The sequence below is a fragment of the Mus pahari genome, chromosome 10 (assembly GCF_900095145.1).
Source record: "Mus pahari chromosome 10, PAHARI_EIJ_v1.1, whole genome shotgun sequence".
NCBI classification, from domain to species: domain Eukaryota; kingdom Metazoa; phylum Chordata; class Mammalia; order Rodentia; family Muridae; genus Mus; species Mus pahari.
Window position 1 is genome coordinate 43,619,757 of NC_034599.1, and position 19,485 is coordinate 43,639,241.

At 42.1% G+C, this 19,485-nt stretch overlaps 2 protein-coding genes across 4 annotated transcripts; one reads left to right on the forward strand and one right to left on the reverse strand.

The window, feature by feature from the left end:
- Window positions 1–8,367: 8,367 nt before the first annotated feature.
- On the reverse strand, window positions 8,368–14,855 carry Rbm7 (RNA binding motif protein 7). Of its 3 annotated transcripts, XM_021206195.2 has the most exons (6): window positions 14,679–14,854; window positions 13,796–13,898; window positions 13,531–13,693; window positions 12,933–13,020; window positions 10,708–10,798; window positions 8,368–9,645 (listed from the first exon to the last, which is right to left on the reverse strand). In XM_021206195.2, exons 3-6 carry the CDS (start codon window positions 13,589–13,591, stop codon window positions 9,286–9,288), a joined length of 600 nt encoding a protein of 199 aa, XP_021061854.1. In that variant the 5' UTR covers window positions 13,592–13,693; window positions 13,796–13,898; window positions 14,679–14,854; the 3' UTR covers window positions 8,368–9,285. The 3 variants fall into 3 exon arrangements, with proteins under 3 accessions (XP_021061854.1, XP_021061855.1, XP_021061852.1); XM_021206196.2 differs by lacking the exon at window positions 13,796–13,898 and having other exon boundaries at window positions 10,704–10,798; window positions 14,679–14,855; XM_021206193.2 differs by lacking the exon at window positions 13,796–13,898.
- A 16-nt stretch (window positions 14,856–14,871) lies between these two features.
- On the forward strand, window positions 14,872–15,502 carry C10H11orf71 (chromosome 10 C11orf71 homolog). The gene has a single exon (XM_021206199.2). It carries the CDS (start codon window positions 15,098–15,100, stop codon window positions 15,449–15,451), a length of 354 nt encoding a protein of 117 aa, XP_021061858.1. The 5' UTR covers window positions 14,872–15,097; the 3' UTR covers window positions 15,452–15,502.
- The last annotated feature ends 3,983 nt before the right edge of the window (window positions 15,503–19,485 follow it).

Genomic DNA, 19,485 nt, shown 5'->3' on the forward strand with positions numbered 1-19,485 from the left:
TTTTGCCAAAACAGAGAGCATGAGTAAGTGTGCTGATGTCTTCCCGCCATGTCTATGACCATTTTAGACGTGTAAAAGCAGCCCTGTGACAAAGGCTAGAATATTGTGACTTTAGCTGAGAAACAGGTCCTTTCCTGGGGAGTAGGGGTCATGACCCATAAGTTGCACACACTGTCTCTATTTTCTGCTACAAAAACAGTTTTGGTTTCTGTCTGGTTTATATTTGGTTGTTTGAAGCAGGGTCTCACTCATTATGCAGTGCAGGTTGACCTCAAACCCATGACAGTCTTCCTGCCTTCCAAGTTTAGGGATTAGTTATGAGATAACATGCTTGGCTCTAGAAATTTTTTTTTAATTACTATTTCCCCCACATCCATTATTAAAAATAAAATAAGCCTTTTTTAAAAAAAAGTATATATATATATATATATATATATATATATATATATATAGCCACTGAGATTTTTGTGAAATCTGAACTGCATTTATGTCAACTCAGTTTAATAAACACATACCAAGTACTTAGCTTGTATGGAGTACTCTACCATGAAGCTTTGGGATTTGGATCTGGAAGTCCGTCAAAGACCAGAGTGTTTTGTGGTTTGTTTTTGTTTTTGTTTTGTTTGTTGTTGTTGTTGTTTTGTTTTGTTTTGAGACAGGGTTTCTCTGTATAGCCCTGGCTGTCCTGGAACTCACTTTGTAGACCAGGCTGGCCTCGAACTCAGAAATCCACCTGCCTCTGCATCCCGAGTGCTAGGATTAAAGGCGTGCGCCACCACACCCTGCAAGGCCAGAGTGTTTAAGGCTTGGTCCCAGCATTGCATTGACAGCTTGTAAAAACTTTGAAAGGTTGGACCTCATGACAGGTCTTCCAGTCATTAGACGCATGCTCTTGAAGGGGGAGAGTGGTCCTCCACTCCTCCCTCCCTCCTGCCCTGTTTCATCACAGCCATCAAGTCTGTAGAGCTTGGCTCCACTACACACTCCCTGCCAATATGCACCACCATACCATTGGCCCAACAGCAGTGACTCCGCCTGACCACAGACTTAAGCCTCTAAAACCAAGTGCCTAAAACAAGTCGCTCTTTATCACCAGTTGGTTGTCTTTGGTGATTTGTTACTCTAATGGAAAACCAACACAAATGCTAAGAACCAACTTACCAAGTGTGATGGTTTGTATATTCTTGGACCAGGGAGTGGCACCATTTGGAGGTGTGATCTGGTTGGAGTAGGTGTGTCACTGTGGGTGTGGGCCTAAGATCCTCACCCTACTTGCCTGGAAGTCAGTCTTCCACTAGCAGCTTTTAGATGAAGACAGAACTCTCAGCTCTTCCTGCGCCATGCCTGCCTGGGTACTGCCATGCTCCCATCTTGATGATAATGGACTGAACCTCTGAACCTGTAAGCCAGCCCCAAGTAAATGTTGACCTTAATAAGAGTAGTTTTGGTCATGGTGTCTCTTCACAGCAATGAAATCCTAACTAAAACAGAAGTTGGTACCAGGGACTGGGGTATTGCTGTGATAGGCCTGACCATGCTTTTATTTGAAAGAATGTGGATTTTGGGACTTTGGATTCGGAATGCAGTGGAATGCTTTAAATGGGGCTTAATGGGTCATCCTAGTAGGAATATGGAAGATTTTGTTGCTGGAAGTAATTTGAACTGTGTTGACCTGGACCAAGAGATTTCAAAGGAGAAGAATTTCAGAATGTGGCATAAAGACTGTTTTGTGGCATTTTGGTCAAAAATGTGGCTACTTTTTGCCCTTGTCTGAAAAGTCTGCCTGAGGCTAAGGTGAAGAGACTCAGTTTAATTGCATTAATTGCATTGACAAAGGAAGTTTCAAAAAAGCCCAGCAGAGACTTTGTTCTCTGGTTAAGTCTCACAAAGAGAAGTTTGAACAAACATAGCATGCTTAGAAAGGAAAAATATAAAATATATGGTTAGAGTATTAAAGGGGTACCAGGAAGTGAAATGGCTGGACTTGGTAATATGTAAGAGTCACCCAGGTGGTACTGGTTTTGAAGGCATGAAGATGTCATGAAAAACAGCTGAGGCTTGGCATTGTGAGAGGTCATTGAAGGCTACTGGAGAAGGTGTAGCCTCAGCTGTAGTTGATGGCCCAGGACAGAAGAGGTCATGCAAAAGATTTGAGGCTTGGCACCATGAAGANAGCCTATGAGAGGCTATTGGTGAAGCCTAGTTGGAGTGAAACACCTTAGTGTATTGGAGATGTCAGTACCATGGGATGATCACCAAGAACAGCAGCCTTAGTGGAATGGATCAACCTGAGCTTAGAGTGCTACACAGGGCAGAGCTGGAGAAGTGATGCCAGCCCTTAAGAGGAGTCCAAAAGATCAAATGGAATCTCAGACACTGAAACAAGAAGCTGTAACACTAAAGTTGCCCTGGAGACTCAATATGTTAAAGATGCCAGAGCCATGGGATACATGCTGAGGAAAGCTGCTAACAGGGAGTGGAACCAGCCCAGGAGAAAGCAGTTTGTTGCAGTCAACAAAGATGAAAAAGGAGTGGAGATCTGAAGACCACTTCGACATCAGCCTTGGAGATACAGAGTTTGGAGTTTGCCCAGCTGGGGATTACAGTTAAGTGATTGGATGAATATCAGAAGAGACCTTGAACTTTGGACTTTTAACATTGTTGAGACTACTATAGACTATGAGGACTTTGAAAGTTGGACTAAATGCATTTTGCTGTGTTTAAGTATGTCCCCCTTCCCCAGACTCATGTGTTTAAACAAGTCTATGGGGGGCAGGGAGTGGAATGTGATGGTTTGTATATTCTTGGACCAGGGAGTGGCACCATTTGGAGGTGTGATCTGATTGGAGTAGGTGTGTCACTGTGGGTGTGGGCCTAAGATCCTCACCCTACTTGCCTGGAAGTCAAGTCTTTGGATGAAGACACAGAATTCTCAGCTCTTCCTGTGCCATGCCTACCTGGGTACTGCCATGCTCCCATCTTGATGATAATGGACTGAACTTCTGAACCTGTAAGCCAGCCCCAAATAAATGTTGACCTTAATAAGAGTAGTTTTGGTCAAGTTAGTTGATGTTCCTTATATAGGACACAGTAAATAATCAACGTATTAAAGTAGGGGTTTGTGTGTTTGCTCTTAAGGATTTTGGAGAGGTTGTTGGGGAGCCAGGTTATGTCAGTCCCACAGTTCAGTAAATAATACAGCCCTTCCTGGCAGGGAGGTCCTGGTGTCAGGAGCTTGAGGCAGCTGCTCAAGTTGTTTGCAAACTCAGAAAGCAGAGACGAGTGAATCTAAGGTGGTTTGAAGTTCTAAAATTCGGGCGCAGTATTTTATATTTGGGGCTGTTTCTTTGATAGGGAAGGAAGTGACTACTTTCCCTTCTGTGAAATGGGTTAGTACCAAGATATTGGAACAAATGGGGGAAACAGTCTATGTCCTTGCCACCAGGAGTTAGCTCACCCCCACCCCCATTTCTGAGGTAAAGAGCATTATGCTTGTTTGTTTTTCTAAAGGACAGTGTAATGTACACAGATGTCAAGATAAAGTAAGGTAATAAGGCATGTAAAGATTTTTTGAATTATGCAAATTTGCTGAAAGGCATTTTTTGCCAGATACACAAAAATTTCATTCAAAGAATCACAACTCAGGGCTGGAGAGATGGCTCAGCGGTTAGCACTGACTGCTCTTCTGAAGTTCCTGAGTTCAAATTCCAGCAACCACATGGTGGCTCACAACCATCTGTAATGGAATCTGATGCCCTCTTCTGGTGTGTCTGAAGACAGCAACAGTGTCCTCACATACATAAGTAAATAAACCTTAAAAAAGAAATCACAACTCAAGACATCTTGATTATGCTGTTAAGCACAAAATGATCATATATGCAAGAAAGAGAGGAGAGATGAGAACAAAGAAATGCTGGAATGCCACTCAACTAATACCGTGATTACAAGCTGGAAAATGGTACACGGAGCAGGCTAGAAGATACAAGAGTGGGTGTGGTATTTCTCAGTAGAGACTTTTGGTTTTGAACCATGCAAGTATATTCTTTGTTCTAAAGGATTAAAAACTTTAAACACACACACACACACACACACACGTAGTCTTTTTTTTTTTTTAAAGATTTTATTTATTTATTTATTATATGTAAGTACACTGTAGCTGTCTTCAGACACTCCAGAAGAGGGAGTCAGATCTTGTTACGGATGGTTATGAGCCACCATGTGGTTGCTGGGATTTGAACTCCGGACCTTCGGAAGAGCAGTCGGGTGCTCTTACCCACTGAGCCATCTCACCAGCCCCAGTCTTTTTTTTTAAATGGAGTATCAATACATCTTTGTATATCAAAATCAGAATTAACAAATATGTTACAATGACTCCTATTTTGCATTTCATTTACCAGGAGTCAAACAGCAATAGTTGCCTATGTAGTTAGAACCCTACAACCATTTAGAGAGGGAAAATACTGAAATTACAAAACCAAACCTCACTTATTTTATTTTATTATTATTGCTGTTGGGTTTCTATATGTGGCATGTAGGGATGGGTGCAACTGTAAGCCATGACCTCTGAAGATCATCAGGACAATGTCAGATTTCTTCCACCTTGCACAGAGGCACCGTCTCTCTTACCGTTTCTGCCTTGCTATATACTCGAGACATGCTGACCTCTGATCTTCCAGGCAGTTCTCCGGTCTCTGTCTCCATCTCACTGAAGAAGGGATGCTGGGATTACGGATGTGTGCCACCATATCAGCTTTCTTATGTGGACACCAGGGAATTGCACTGAGGTCATTCGACTTATGCTGCAAGTGCTTTAACCCACTGAGCCATCCTGCTGTAAGCCAGGAGAGGTGGCTTTCAATTGTAATCTCAGCTCTTGGGGAACGGAGGCAGAAGAATCTTGAGTTCAAGGCCAGCCATGGACCTATAGGGCATTCAAGGCCAGCCTGTATTCTATGAGACTCTATTTCAAAGGGGAAAAAAAAAGTTTCAGACAACAAGCCATAATATCAAAATCAATTATATCTCCCCTTATGCTGTCACACCTAATTAAAGCAAGCATGGAAGCGAAGAGCCTGATTTCTAGCATTAGACTGATTAGGTATGAATTAGGCCCCACTCATTCTATCTTTGGGAAGGTACCAAATTTCTCTTCCAAAAAATGGTTGAAAGTAGCTTAGCATGCAGTAACGGTTCTATAAATGCCAGTTTCTAAAAAAAGGAACTCACATTTACATATTAATATGCTAGCACTCAAGCTAAACATGGCAGCATGATTTTATATTTGCCAGCCATTTCTCCTTAGTAATATAAAAATTAAACTATTACTCTATAACATTATTAAAGGTAGTATGATAAAACTTTTTGGTTTTAACATCATAAGCTGAGGACAAAGTTAACATATTACATTATAGACACAGGATATAAAGAGCTTTGAATTATGCAAACAGCAAAACCCAGATCATAATGAAACCTCAAAATTGTGTAAATGTTCAGACATTTATTAAGAAATAACTCATAAGAGAAGGAAATATGTTGAAAGATAATCTAATAGGGGTAACTAGCAAATCCATCACCTTCACCACAAATACTTAACTCGTTGTGACAGAACACTTGAAAGACACATTAATATCATGGTACTCATCACACTAGGGGAGAGATTGGTGAGACTTGTTTCTCTAATTGAAACTTTCTGCTCTGTGATGCTTAGTAAAGGGACTCTAGCTGGCCCAAGTATGGTGTGCATGACTCTGGCAGGCCTTGTCCTTCTCCCTGATTCCCTCTGCCTTGCTAGAAAACTGATAGATTATATTCTTAAAACTACACCCCAAGGTCAGTTCTCTTATTTGGCTGATCCTTCCTTCTGAGACTGAAGAACAAGGTCTAGCTATCAATGTATTAAAGTCCAGCAATCAAAAGCTTCCTTTGGTTCACCTAATTAACGTGCCCAATTAAAATTAAACACTTCATTCAAACATGCGGCTTCGCCTTTACCTTTACAATCCATAATTTTCCTACAGGCCACATGTGTCTCCTCTTTATCCAGAGGTCATCCTTTATCCTTCTCTAGGATAACGTCCCCCTTCTCCCCGTCCCGTTCCCTTTCTCTTCTCCCTCATCCTCAATCTCTTTGTCTCTTTGTGATGGTATGAATAGGTTTAGCCTCCAAAGACTATTTGAATGGTTAGCCCATTGGGAACAGCATTATTAGTGGGTGTGGCCTTGTTGGAGGAAGTGTGTCACTGTGGGGATGGGCTTTGAAGTCTCCAAAGCTCAAGCTATGCCCAGTGACAGTCTCCTTCTGCTGCCTGCAGATCAAGGTATCTTGGCTCCTCTACCACCATGTCTGCCAGCATGTTGCCATGCTTCTTGCCATTACAATAGATTGACCCTCTAAAATTTTAAGCCAGCCCTAACTAAATGTTTGCCTTTATAAAAGTTGCCTTAGTCACCTCCCTTCACAGCAAGGAAACCCTAAGACATTCTTATTCCCTGCCCTTTGTCCCTCTGGCACAAATAAATTCTCATTTGTACTGAGAACTTGGTCTTGAGGTATCCTGAGCAGATACTGTGTACCCTTATAGTTACAGGGTTGTTTCTAAGATTTATTTTTATTTACTGGTATGTATGTATGTATGTATGTATGTATGTATGTATGTATATGTGTGTGCCAAATGTATGTGGGTACCCATTTGACACCAAGAGCAGTTGCACATATTGGGTTGTGAGCTGCCCAGTATAGTTGTTGAGAATCGAAACTGATCCTCTGGAAGGCCAGCACATGTTCTTTAACAACTGAGTCATCTCTGTAGCACCAGTTTAGTTTTTGTCAACCTGCCACCATCTAGAATCACCTCAGAAGGAAACCTCAATGAAGGACTGTCTAGATCAGGGTGGGCCATGCATGTTTTTGATGGATTATATAGATTACATTAAATGGGAAGAGCTGTCCACTAGGGGTGGCACCATTCCTTAGGCAAAAAATTGCAGTTTGTGTAAGAGCAGAGAAGTGTCCTTGACTGTGAATATAACATGACTGCTTCAAGTTTCTTCTACCTTGACCTCATTACAATAGCCTGTGACCTGAAATTGTGAGCTAAATTCTTTTTTTTTTAATTTTATTTATTATATGTGTGTACACTGTAGCTGTCTTCAGACACTCCAGGAGAGGCCATCAGATTTTTGTTACAGATGGTTGTGAGTCACCATGTGGTTGCTGGGATTTGAACTCAGGACCTTTGGAAGAGCAGTCGGTGCTCTTAACCGCTGAGCCATCTCACCAGCCCTAAATTCTTTCTGCCTACTTTTGTCCAAGTATCATAGCAATGGGGAACAAAATTACATGGTATCCTCTAAGTAGGACTCCCTATCCCAGGTTGTTGCTGAGTCCACTTCTTTGTGTTCGATTTTTTGAAGAGACAATATTGTAAATTGTAGTACTCCAAAACTGAAGTCCAAAGAGAAAGATAAAAGCACTTACGGGGTATGTTAGTGGTAGAAGAGAAACAAGAAGTGGGGAAGCTGCCTAGCAGTATTTTCTTGACAGGGCATTCAATGGTGCTACAGTAGCTTTGGGCTATTGGGCTCTCAGTTTAGCTAAGGTAGAATTATGGTTTCCAGAATTTTCCTCCTATAGTAGTTTCCATTTAGAGTTGGTATTGAGTAGTAAGGAATTTGTGCCTTTGTTCCCAACTCTGAGGAAAAGCTTAAGTTCTAGGAATTCAAGTTGTAAACGTATCTCCATTATTATCTTCAAATGGTAAGCCTGAAAACTACTAAGGTGACTGGATGGGACCTTCAAGATGGACTATGCCAGTATGCAAAGGTCAACCACATGCTTACATAGTTGGGACTTTGAGATGCTTATTAGTTTGAACCTTCTGGGAAAGAAGGGGCCTGGAGACTGAGTTCAATCACATAGTCAAAAATTAAAAAAAAAAAAAAAAAAAAAAAAAAAGCCTGGTGCACGCCTTTAATCCCAGCACTTGGGAGGCAGAGGCAGGTGGATTTCTGAGTTCAAGGCCAACCTGGTCTACAGAGTGTGTTCCAAGACAGCCAGGGCTACACAGAGAAACCCTGTCTCGAGAAAGAAAAAAAAAATTCAATTGAGGATGACTACTTAATGGAAGTTTAGTACATGTACTGGATATGTAGAACATCTGGGTATAAAAAGCAAACAAAGGAATTAATGTTCACAGGGCTCTACAGCATATTTTACGTTGATAGCAGTCTAGCCATGCATCAAAGCAAATCTACACAAGATGCTGTAAGACAGGCAACCTTATCAAAATGTGAACTGACATGATTAAAAGCACACTGCTAACTCAGATGGCCTTGATGTCAATGATGTCAAAATAAAGGGACACATTCTCTTTTTGTGTATTTAATATATTAAAAGGAACATAGTATAAATGCTGTGGTATAAAGATGATCCACATTTTTCATGGAATGAATTCTTAGAAACAGTTTTGTAGTCAAAGAGCAACAGGATCTTGAAACATGGAAGTTTTGTTAAAATTTCAAAATTACAATCCTTGCAGTGAAACACTGTCATTTTCTCTATGTATGAACATCATTCTAAAAAGAATTTTCACCAACACTGTCATTTTATGTAAAAATATACATTGAGATATTTAACTTCCTGAGTGACTAGTCATACATCAAATATACTGAAAGAATTTTAAAGTTCTTAGAATGAACTAGTAAAGATTTATAATGTATGTTCAATTGTGGTAAAATTAAAGAGCATACCACAGAATTTGTACTTAAATTCTGAGTTAGGAAACATGATTTATCTCCAAGCAAAGCCAATAAGCTGTTTTAAATAAACTATTAATAAACAGGTGACTGAAAAGTTCTATTTTCTCATTTATTAACAAAATGCAGACAGCCATTTCAGACTACCAACTTAGATGTTTCCTATTATATACACCAAAGTGATTCATTACCAAGAAATTTCTTGCAACATAAAAGATGAGATAATTAAAACATTTGCTTTATAATACAGCCAGTCTACACGGTTCATCTTTCCGAGACTGTCTGAAATGACCGGAATGGTGACACATTCCTTTGTATGAAACTTCCTCTTCAAAACCCCTGAGGTTAGGTAATTAAAGGAGCACACAAGGAGCCGCAGCTCTGTCAAACTGTTACTAGGTTTAAAAATTTTTTTTTCAAAGACAGGTGGAAAATTGTAGATTACTCTGTACAGTTTTTAGAAATATTTCTGCAACAACTTAATTAAAAGAACCTAAAATGGCCCTGTAAACAGTGTCCTTGGAATGCTTGTTAGTGTCGGGATGAGGGCCACTTCCCACCTCTACTACTGTCCCTTCTGTTATCATAGTCATGGCTCCAGCCATCATGATTCCTGTCGTCATAGTAGAAATCCTCTCGGCCTCCTCTGTAATGATAATCAGACCCATGGTCAGAGTAGCGCTGCTCACGGCTATAGTGTCTATCTGCTAGGTAGGGGTGAGAATTCTGTCTTTTACGCTGTGATGACAGTGTATCTTGGCGCCACTGGGAGCTGGAAGACTGGTTAAAGGTATGACCATGTGGTTGAGCTGATGGTGAAAATCCCAACTGATCTGCATGTGGAGAACCAAATTTCCCAGCATATGACATCTGTCTGAAAACACTGTTCATCTGAGGTAAGAAAAAAAAAAGAAAAAAGAAAGAAATATTAATTCTAAGTATCTCTTGATTGCAAAGCCAATATATACACATTTAGTTAGTCAAAGATATTTAGAACAAAATCACAATCACCCTTGCCTACATGCAGCCCAAGCTGACTATAATTAACTGTGGCACAGTACCATAGTTTTGTCCACTTTGACTATCTACTTACAGATACTTAGACATAAATACTGATTTTTTCCCCCCAAGAATACAATTAAAGATATCACTTGAAATGACTATGCTATAACTCACTGTAACCAACACACAAAGAACTAGATCTTCACTAGCATTAGGAAAAGCTTTGTGAAGATGGCATATGACTTCTGAGTGCTAAGACAATGTCTGTTAACACAAAGAAACTACTTCAAGGGAGAAGCACATAGCAGAATGCAGACTGAGTTCCGAGAAAGTCACAGCAGCAGAGATCGGTTGTGCATCTTAAGCTGCTACAGGTCGATAAAAGCTGAGGCAAAGGCAAGCAGATCTCTGGGAGTTTAAGGGTAGCCTGGTCTATACAGAGCTGCAGGATAGCCAGAGCTACAAAATGAAACCCTGCCTCGAAAAAGATAAGAAAAAGATAGCTGAATTGGGTTTTAGGCTAGGTCTTATCATACTAAGAGCCGGGTGTGGTGACGCATGCCTTTGATCCCAGCACTCGGAAGGCAGAGGCAGACAGATTTCTGAGTTCGAGGCCAGCCTGGTCTACAAAGTGAGTTCCAGGACAGCCAGGGCTATACAGGGTTTCTCTAAATCCTGTCTCGAAAAACAAAACAAAAACAAAAAAAACAAAACAAAAATCATTTCAAGGAAGTTGGTCTAGAAGATGCATGTTAAATCAGTAAAACTATAACGATCACACTAGTCTAAATATCCAACAAAGTATTAAGAATTTTAAAAAGTTAATTCTTGCCTAAAGAATGTAAGTAATGAAACTGAGAGGTGAAAAGTTATCTGATACAATAGGAGCACTTTAACCCAAGTATGACTTTGTCTTAGCAACTGAAATGGGGGTGGGGGAGACCTGCCTACCACTGCTTGCCGCTGATAATCTTCTGGAGAAGAAAAGGACCTCTGGACCATCTGTGCTGTCGGAGTCACGTTGCCCACTGTCCTTTCATAGCTGCAAAGACAAACCAAGAACGCTCATGATCAAGTAAACACCACCTCCCAGCGGCTTCTCACTGGTGAGAATGAGCAGGATAAGCACAGCTTCTATGTGTTACATGACGGGGAGAGCTGGAAGAAAGGTAAGGCATTCGATTTAAGTTGGCTGATCAGGGGCACTCTTTCTGAAAAGGAGACATTTAAAGAAAAAGTGAAGACTACGATTACCTGGGAAAGGCTACTGCAGGGCAAGCAAACCAGGAGTCTAGGAGCCAAACATAGCTCCATAACATGATGCTTTCTGGGAAGACAGCATGGCTCTCCTCTTACCACCACGATGGCAGACACTAAGACAACATGGCCAGCACACATCTAAAGCATTTACTTGAACTTATAGAAAAAAGATGCATTGGTCCTTAAGCTAACTAATTAGTGCAATCATTCAGAGTGAGATTTTATTACCTACCTATAAACAGAGTAAAGAAACTATAAATTTTCCTTTTTTAAATTGGAGCAATTAAGTAGGTATATCTGAGTCATTAAAGTATAAAGGCCTGGACAAGTAACCATTTATTTCATTGTCTTTGTGTTGATTAGACTACTCGAAGGTAAGAAAAATAAGGGTTCTCCTTTAGTTTCTGTGGGGAGGAGTGTCTCAGAGCAGATTATGTGTCCAGATGCTAAGAAGGGCAAAAAGTACAATTTACTTTATGCCAGGGTATTAAAATGATCCACTCTAGCCTATGATTAAAGCTAAAAGTGTAGCTAGCATACCTCCTCAACCCTCCCAGGAAGCTCTAAGGGGAAAATCTTTGTGCCACTATGTTATGCGAAAATGGCTGAAGACATCTTTGTATAAACACCACTGATTAATTTTAGCTGGCAAAAAGGACACTGTTTTTCTACTACTGCTTTTGATAATTCCTCCTTCCAAGAGCTCCTTCACTGCAGCCACCCAATTCTCTCCAGCCTTGGTCCAACAGCCCCACAAGGTCACTGCCTATTATTCTTACTGGACTTTCACTGTTGTCCCTTCTAATGCACTGTTACTCTTCCCCGCTGTAACCAAGCACTCTAACCCGGGAACTCCCTACCATTACCTTACCTAACGCTTTCCTCCTCTTTAGGACAAACCTTGATTGTAGCCCTAGCAGCTAACTTAGCCTCTGTGCACTTCCTCCAACTTCCCACTGCCCTCACTGTACTGGCTTCTTTCAGCTCGTCATCAATTTGCATCGACTTCAGCTGTAAAATTCTCTCAAAGCACTTTCTACTCCCACCATCTAGGTTTGTCTCCACACACTACTTACAAGCAGTTCAAATTTGGGCAAGTTAACCTCCATTCCATACTTTCTGTACCCAAAAGTAGAGGTAAGTAAATCCAACTTCATACAGTTGCTTTGAAAAATAATTGAGATCATACATGGAAAGGATCTGATGAGGTAATCAATACATGACAGCTAGGTGTTCAAGTTTTCTTAAGTGAAAGCTATTTATGAATGGGCATATTATGGCTCTACAGAATTTACAAACAAAACCAAAAATCTATGTTTATATCAGCACCGAAAGCAAACAAATTGAGTTAGGTAAATACGGAACTATCGCTAACCTTCAATAGCTACAGGGATTTCAGAGTTCATTTTATTCATCTTTCTTTCCTTGCAAAGGACAGGACCAGAGAAATTAAGCTAAAGACTCAATTGGCAGAGGCAGATCTACACTCAGGTTCTATTAAATCAGCCCACTAGGCACTTGGTGATCTTAAAAAGCAGGAAAGAAACAATTAGCAGTGATAAAGTTACTATAGAGGTAATTGGAAACTTTAAAACTTTGGGGAGAAGATACAGTATAGTACCGTTGTAATAAATAACATTTTGTGTTTCAAGTCCATTCATGTACATGTGGGTAGGACCTGAGTATGCATGTTACAAATGTATATATAAAAGTTCTACTTAATTTAGTGCAAAAGAACCACATAAATCTTTCTGCCCCCAGTTTCCTTAGAAAACAAGCATTCCATGAATCTAGCACAGGCGGCAGCAACCAAACAGAAGAGCCATTATGAAGGGAGCTATTCACTGGTGTATTCTAAGGGCTTTACCTCAGAAATCTTCTGATCAATGACTTTAATAGTGAATGAGAAACAGTACCTGTTAGGAGAGGTGGAGGTTGGGCTTAAATTTCCAACATGATGCTGGGGATATGACATACTGGCATCCTGAGAGGCGTGACTACTTCCTAAAATGAAGTAATTTCAAAAATTCTAATTGAAAACCAAAAAGCCCAACAGTAATTTGAAATGTTTTCTCCAATCTAAATTACTCCAAAAGAGATAAACAGCTTAAAAGCAACACCAACTCCCCCCAAACTCAAATTGCTATGAACTGCCTCAGTTTCCTAAGTACATAATAGCAGAAATGCAGAAGAAAGCACTTCAAACATGAGACTACTTTATGAAGAAACAGCCAACCTGGCCGCAGGAAATAGCAAAATTTAAAGTATTTTCATCATCATTACCTCCTTACTCCCTAATCTTTAAACTATTAGTCTGATATGGAGTTGATACCTAGAAATCCAGCACTCGGGAGGTGGATCAAGAGTTTAAAGCTACACATGCCTTATACAGTGAGTCTGAAGCTAGCCTAGAAATACCCAAAACCCTGATTCAAAAACCAAACCAGAATAGTAAATTGAAAGCAAAAGAAACCAAAAACCCTCGCCCTATTACACCCATATCCCAGCCATTACCTGATCTAAACTGAATTTTGATAGGCCGCCCGAAAAGTTTGATTCCGTTGAGCAGATTCATGGCGTAGGGAACAGACACTTCGTGTTTGAAGTTCACAAATGCAAACTGCTTCAGTTTGCCATCTTTATCTTTTGGGATTTTCACCTTTATTACCGGCCCAGCCTGTGAAGAAAAATATTCAGAACTTAAAAACGAGGCAATTTCAGGAAGACACTTCAATTTCAGAAATACAGGAAAAGGCAAGCCTGTCATGGTGGCACATGCCTGTATGGTCAGATGTCAGGAGACGCAGGCAGGAGGACCAGCTCAAAGTCAGCCTCGGAGATCCAGGGCTACCAAGAAATACTATATGGCTCTGTCTCAAATGCTATAAAGAAGAGAACACAAGTTTTAAACAAAAGGTATATAATCAAGACCTCCTCAAAATCAAAATGTCCGGGCAGGGGCTGGACATCTACTTCCCTTTTAGAAAAAAATAATTCTAGTTCCGACTGAAACCGAGATTTGGGGCAAGTTTTTTAGGACATTATTTGTAATATTGACAAAGAATACAAAGTACAGTGTAAAATCTCCATCTCACATAACTGTGTGATGTCTTAACAACGCAACCAACAGCTATCATTTTCCCACTGCATGGAAACGAACTTTACAAGGCAAAGTGGATTTTCTTTGATTACCAAAAAAACAAAAACAAAAACAAAAAACAAAAGCCTTCCGCACCTATCACTCAAATACAACCAACTATTGAGTCATAAAGCAAGAAGGTACAGAATAGGTAGATTTATTCGCACTTTTTAGATAAACATGTCAGTCCTGCTCTCCTGCGTTATGTTTCTGGGGTTTCTAAAACACTTTAACGTCTGCAATTTCACACGGAAGTTAAGCGGATAGAGACTCGGACACACATCCTGCACGACGCAGCAAAGGCCAATGAACTCAACTGGGAAGGCAGGTACACAGGAAAAAAGAAAGCAATACTGAGGTTCCACCTCGGATCCCTGGACCTCTCCGAGGTGGAGACGCAGATGTCCCCATCATCCGACGTCACTTTCGGCCCGAACGCCGCGGAATTCCGGCCCGGCGCGCTCCGCTCCTCGGCCGGGCCCGTGAAGGCCACAGCCGCCCCAGGACCGCGCCCGCCCCTTACCTGGTGGAACAGCTCGAAGAGGAGCTCCTCCGTCACCTTCGTCTCCAGGTTACCCACGAATAGAGTGCGGTCGGCCTCTGCGGCCGCCGCCCCCATCTCCGCGCCGTTCCAGTCTCCGGCCTAGGCTGCCCGCTCGCGGCCGACCGACCCTACTGCGCACCCTCGGAAACACTCACGTCCTCCCGTTCAGACGTCAGGACGTAAACGCCCGCCGTGCGCGAGCGCAGACGAGCCACGCACGCGCGCGCGCGCGGGACCAGCGCCCGTTTCCGGCGGCTGCTCCTTCCGCCGTTCCGAGAAAAATGGCTCCTGGGGTTGGTAACGGTTGCGACCGACGCGGGCTGGAGTGATCTGCGGCGCCGCCGAGGGCCCAGTTTGATCGACGTACGTCTAGCAAACACCGCAGGCGGTGTTTGAAGATGGCCCAGAACTCGGTGTCGCTGTCCGCCGGCGATCAAGCCAACAGGATGGCCCACCGATCCTCCCAAGGAGATCTCAACCCGTCGGCCATGGCTTGGGCGATGGTCTCCGGAGATAGCTTCCTGGTTACTAGGCTTGATCCGAATCAGCCGGGACCTCGGCCACCAGCGCGACCCAGCGTTCGGACCGACAGACGTCGAGTGCCTGTCGGTGGCCGCAGCCGGAGCCGAAGCCGCCAAGGCAGATTCTCGCCTTACCCGATCCCAGGCGTCAAGCTCGACCTCTTAAGAAGTGTGCTGCAGCAGCGTCTGGTTGCGTTGGGAACTGCTCTCGCAACCCGAATCTCAGCGTAGACCGAATGCCTCCCCTCACTTAGCTAGCAAACAAGGCCTTTCCAAAAATCATGTCTTGGTGTGACGGCACTTTTATTCTTACTGACGGATTTTCACCGATGTGGGCGGTTAATATAGGCTACCAAAGAAAAGTTTCGCCGGGCATAGTGACACACATTTTTAATCTCAAGACTCAGAAAGCAGGCTCTGAGTTACAGACTAGCCGTTTGTTACATAGTTGAGGAGCTTAATGGCCATCCGTGTGGGGCCAAGAAGGGCCAGGAGGGGTTCTCTTAGGTAGTCACAAAGCTAGGTGACTAGTGAATGATGTAGAGTCTCTTGTAATGCAGACTTGCCATGTATTAAGGATGGTCTTGAACTCCTGCTTGGGCCTCCCAGGTGCTGGTGTTTACAGACTCCAGCCATACACCAGGCTTGAGTAAGTTATTCAATATGGAATCCAGCTGTATCTGAGTTCCACAGTCCTCCCTGATTACTTTGAGGCTTCTAATTCAAGCTTTTGTAACTGCCTCTTTACCCCTGACTACCCTTGAATTCTTGTTGAGGACAAATGTCCTTTATCACATTGCCATTCCCCACCACCTAACTACACCCCCTTTCTGTTTTGTTTTACAAATATTTATAGACTCCCTATCTTTGGGGGTGGGGTGTCTCATTTTTTACCTCTGGCTATCCTGAAGCTGACAGACATGACTGCCTCTGCCTCTCAAGTGCTGGGATTAAAGGCATGCTCCACCAGGCCTGGTCAGACTCCAATCTTAAATGTACTAAAAGCAAGTACTTTTCCAAATTAAGCCTAATGTACAGCATACATTTCCAAAGACTTCAAATGAACATTTGCATGTGCCATATCATTTAATCAACTCCCAACTTCATTAGTGTGAATCTGCTATCACAAAATATGCTGGTGAGACCTAAGTCTAATCACTTGTCACTTGTTTCCTGCTCACTGTGATCACTTGGTATCTTTTATCTTTATCAATCTTAGAATGATTTTTATACTGAAATGGCCTTGCTGTGTTGCCCAGGTTGCTCTAGAACTGGAAATCCTACCAAAGGGTCCCCAGTGATAGGTGTGTACCCAACAGCAGGTGCACTTCACACATCCTCAAGAGGCAGAAGTGCATTCTGGATGGAGAAGCTGATAGGTAACAGCCGCACAAGACCTTATTAAGGATGGTAATGCCAGTCTTTATTAACCAGGAAAGATGGCTTCCCATGCTAACTCTGTTCTGGTTCTCTAAGTGGCTGATCATTCCTATGCTATTTTCCCTTAACCATGTATTCCCCAGAGTGGTATTGGGAGAAAGTTAGTGGATTTTTGTTTTGTTTTCAGACCCTTGTCTCTTTGGACTTACTTAAAATGAGATAAAGCAGACTGCCACATGCTGCACTGGGATTGTTAGAACCACATCTGCAGAGGAAAATTACTGTAGTGAACATATAGAAGACTGGAAATTGTGACAAAGGGAAGATACAATATTAGCTCCTTTTAATTGAGTGTGGCGTTGTGCCAGAGGGTGCTGCTCGGTAGGTTGAGCTGATTGAATTATTCTGTGCTTGCCGTTGCCTGCATCAGGCACTTAGAGTTAGTGTACCAGGTAGACAGGTGGCTTTGCTCACATGGTGCTTTATACTATGTGACCTGATTATCATACCAGCCTGTAAGAAGGATACTGTACTTTAATTTCTTTGCTGAGGTAGTCTGAAAGTGAGGGGGATTCTCCAAGGTCTTTTAGCTGAGGTTCTTTGAAACTTGCAACACAGACACCCACTTACTGTAGCTACTATCCTAGATACCTAAAAGGAAATGAGTAGAGCTTTAATCAAAACAAACGATTGAGAAAAGAAGTCCACATATATACTGTGGGTAGGGATAGTGAAGTGAAGCTGGAGAAACAGTGCAGTCCTGTCTGTTAGGAAATGCCACTTTAAAGGCACTAAGCTGTCGGAGAACTGAGAAGAGACTGAGTCCTTTTGACTTTATCAAATGCTAAAAGTGTTAAATAGGGCTCAAGGACTTCTTGTCTTGCTATTTAATGTCCAATTCTGTACTAAAAAGTTGTTTTTCCTTCAAGTTGGTGGACATTAGTAAGTAAGGATTAAAACGTCTTAGATAAAAAGGCTAGAACCTCAGGAAATGAGGACCCTGGCTTGAAAGAAGGTACTAATGAAAGACAACACCAGGCTCAAGTACTGAGCACCCCAAAATCTAAAAGGACTCCATTTCTGTTCTGGTATACATGGTCATCAGGATTCAAGCTCTGGTTGAGTGGTAATGTAACACGGTTTATTGTGTTTCCTTTGGAAGGAAGAAAGCCTTCACATATACTCTCCGTTATTTTACGTGAGAGTCAGTGGGTATCCAAGCCCTTGTTCTTAGTGCGTGTAGAAGTGTCAGAGTTACAGTGTGCCAGAGACTGTACGATGGAAGAAGAACTAGCATAAATACCTTTGAAGTTACCCCCAAATGGACAAGTGAATGTTCCCAAGAACAGGCTATATTGGGTTGGGGCACAAAGTGAGTGTCCTTGCGGTGTTGGTGATGCTGATCCTAAGGTGGGTTTGAAGAGTAATCTGGAAAGTTAGCAACTGGGGTTCAGCAGCTGGGTAACATAGGTTGAAGTGGGTTCCTATTAGCATGATTTCAGTAAAGAATTAAAATTCTAAGAAAACATTTAGGGTATTAAAAGGAGACCAGAGGAGCCATTGAGAGCAAGAGTTTGCAGAAAGCCCAGATTACTTATCCTAGTGCCATCCCTGCCTCCAACAATGGAAGGAGAGCCTGCTCCTAGAGGCTGACCTCTGATCGCTACTTAACAGCATGTGCATGTGCACACACGCACATAGTAACAAAAAGAGACTGATGGCTTTCCTTAGGACTAGATGGTGTTTAAAAGAGCAACTGAAGAAGGAAAAGAGGGGAAGGTAGGAAGAAGGGAGAGAAACCCAAGAAGAGCGGTCATCCAAAGAACTCCATCTTTCCAGTCAAGTCTCAATCATTCCGTTCATTTATTCACATCCCACTAAGCCACATCTTTGGTCTTCTCAATTTCTGTAAAAACTATGCCTGTTTTCTTAGCCAACCAAATACGTAATTTTGAATCTGGCAGCTCCACCGATGCCCTACATTGCCTGCCCACTTTGACTTGCACAGTCTTCCTCAGCTGATCTTCATTATGTATATTTGTTGTATTCCTCGGATGACTTCCATCACCTGACATGGACTCACAGTGTCTCTCTTCTTCCCCCTCACACTCCTTTCTTTTCTTGTCTCTTCACAGCAACTCAGTGTTTCTGAAAGTCCATTTTCAAGTCCATCACTAGAAATGCTACTACCATGGAAATGATACAAGGACAATGAATTTGTCAAGTGATGAGGGTTTTATGACCTTAGAAAGTTCAGGTGTGCTGTAGCACATTAAAAGTTCAGAAAACTTGGTAGAGGAAGGATCACTTCTCTCCACTGGAAGCAGTGTTTGACAGCTTTTCCATACACTAAATTTTTGCATACTTCCTTCCCAGAGAGATAGACTCTTCTGCAAGAACAGTTGGAGACACTGCTAAAGATTTAGTGAACCCCACTTTCTCATATATTAAAAATCAATTTATAGAGTGGGGCAGGTTTTAATAAGTTTCCAGAGTGTTCTTGAGCAAATAGTTTGGTCATCAAGGTAGAGAAACCTAAGCTGTTCTGTAGAGGACTGACCTGTCCTTGTCGATGTCCTGTTGGGTGGCAGGGAGTGGACACCAAGCAGGCAGCTACAGAGCCCTAACACAGCATCAGGACTGGTGTTACTAATGTCGATGCTACTTCATCAGAGAGGGAAATACTGTGGTTTCCTGAGGATACTGTAATTTTTATTGAATAATGCTTTAGTTGGATTCTTTCCCTGGAATATCTGAGCTCAGCACTCCTTTAATAGGCAGAAAAACATTTGCCTTTGCTTCCCATAGACCTGAGAGTTCTTGAAACATGGTGACTAAGAACTTTCACAGTCCAAGATACATACATACATAGAGGCTTTCTATGA

Excerpts from the sequence above, each read along its gene's own strand:
- Rbm7 (XM_021206193.2), bottom strand. The coding sequence starts at position 14,774 with ATGGGGGCGGCGGCCGCAGAGGCCGACCGCACTCTATTCGTGGGTAAC. Across the intron at positions 13,694-14,678 it reads TCTTCGAGCTGTTCCACCAG|GCTGGGCCGGTAATAAAGGT; the intron begins GTAAGGGGCGGG and ends TTTTCTTCACAG. Across the intron at positions 10,799-12,932 it reads ACCTCCACCTCTCCTAACAG|CTATGAAAGGACAGTGGGCA; the intron begins GTACTGTTTCTC and ends TTGTCTTTGCAG.
- C10H11orf71 (XM_021206199.2), top strand. The coding sequence starts at position 15,098 with ATGGCCCAGAACTCGGTGTCGCTGTCCGCCGGCGATCAAGCCAACAGG.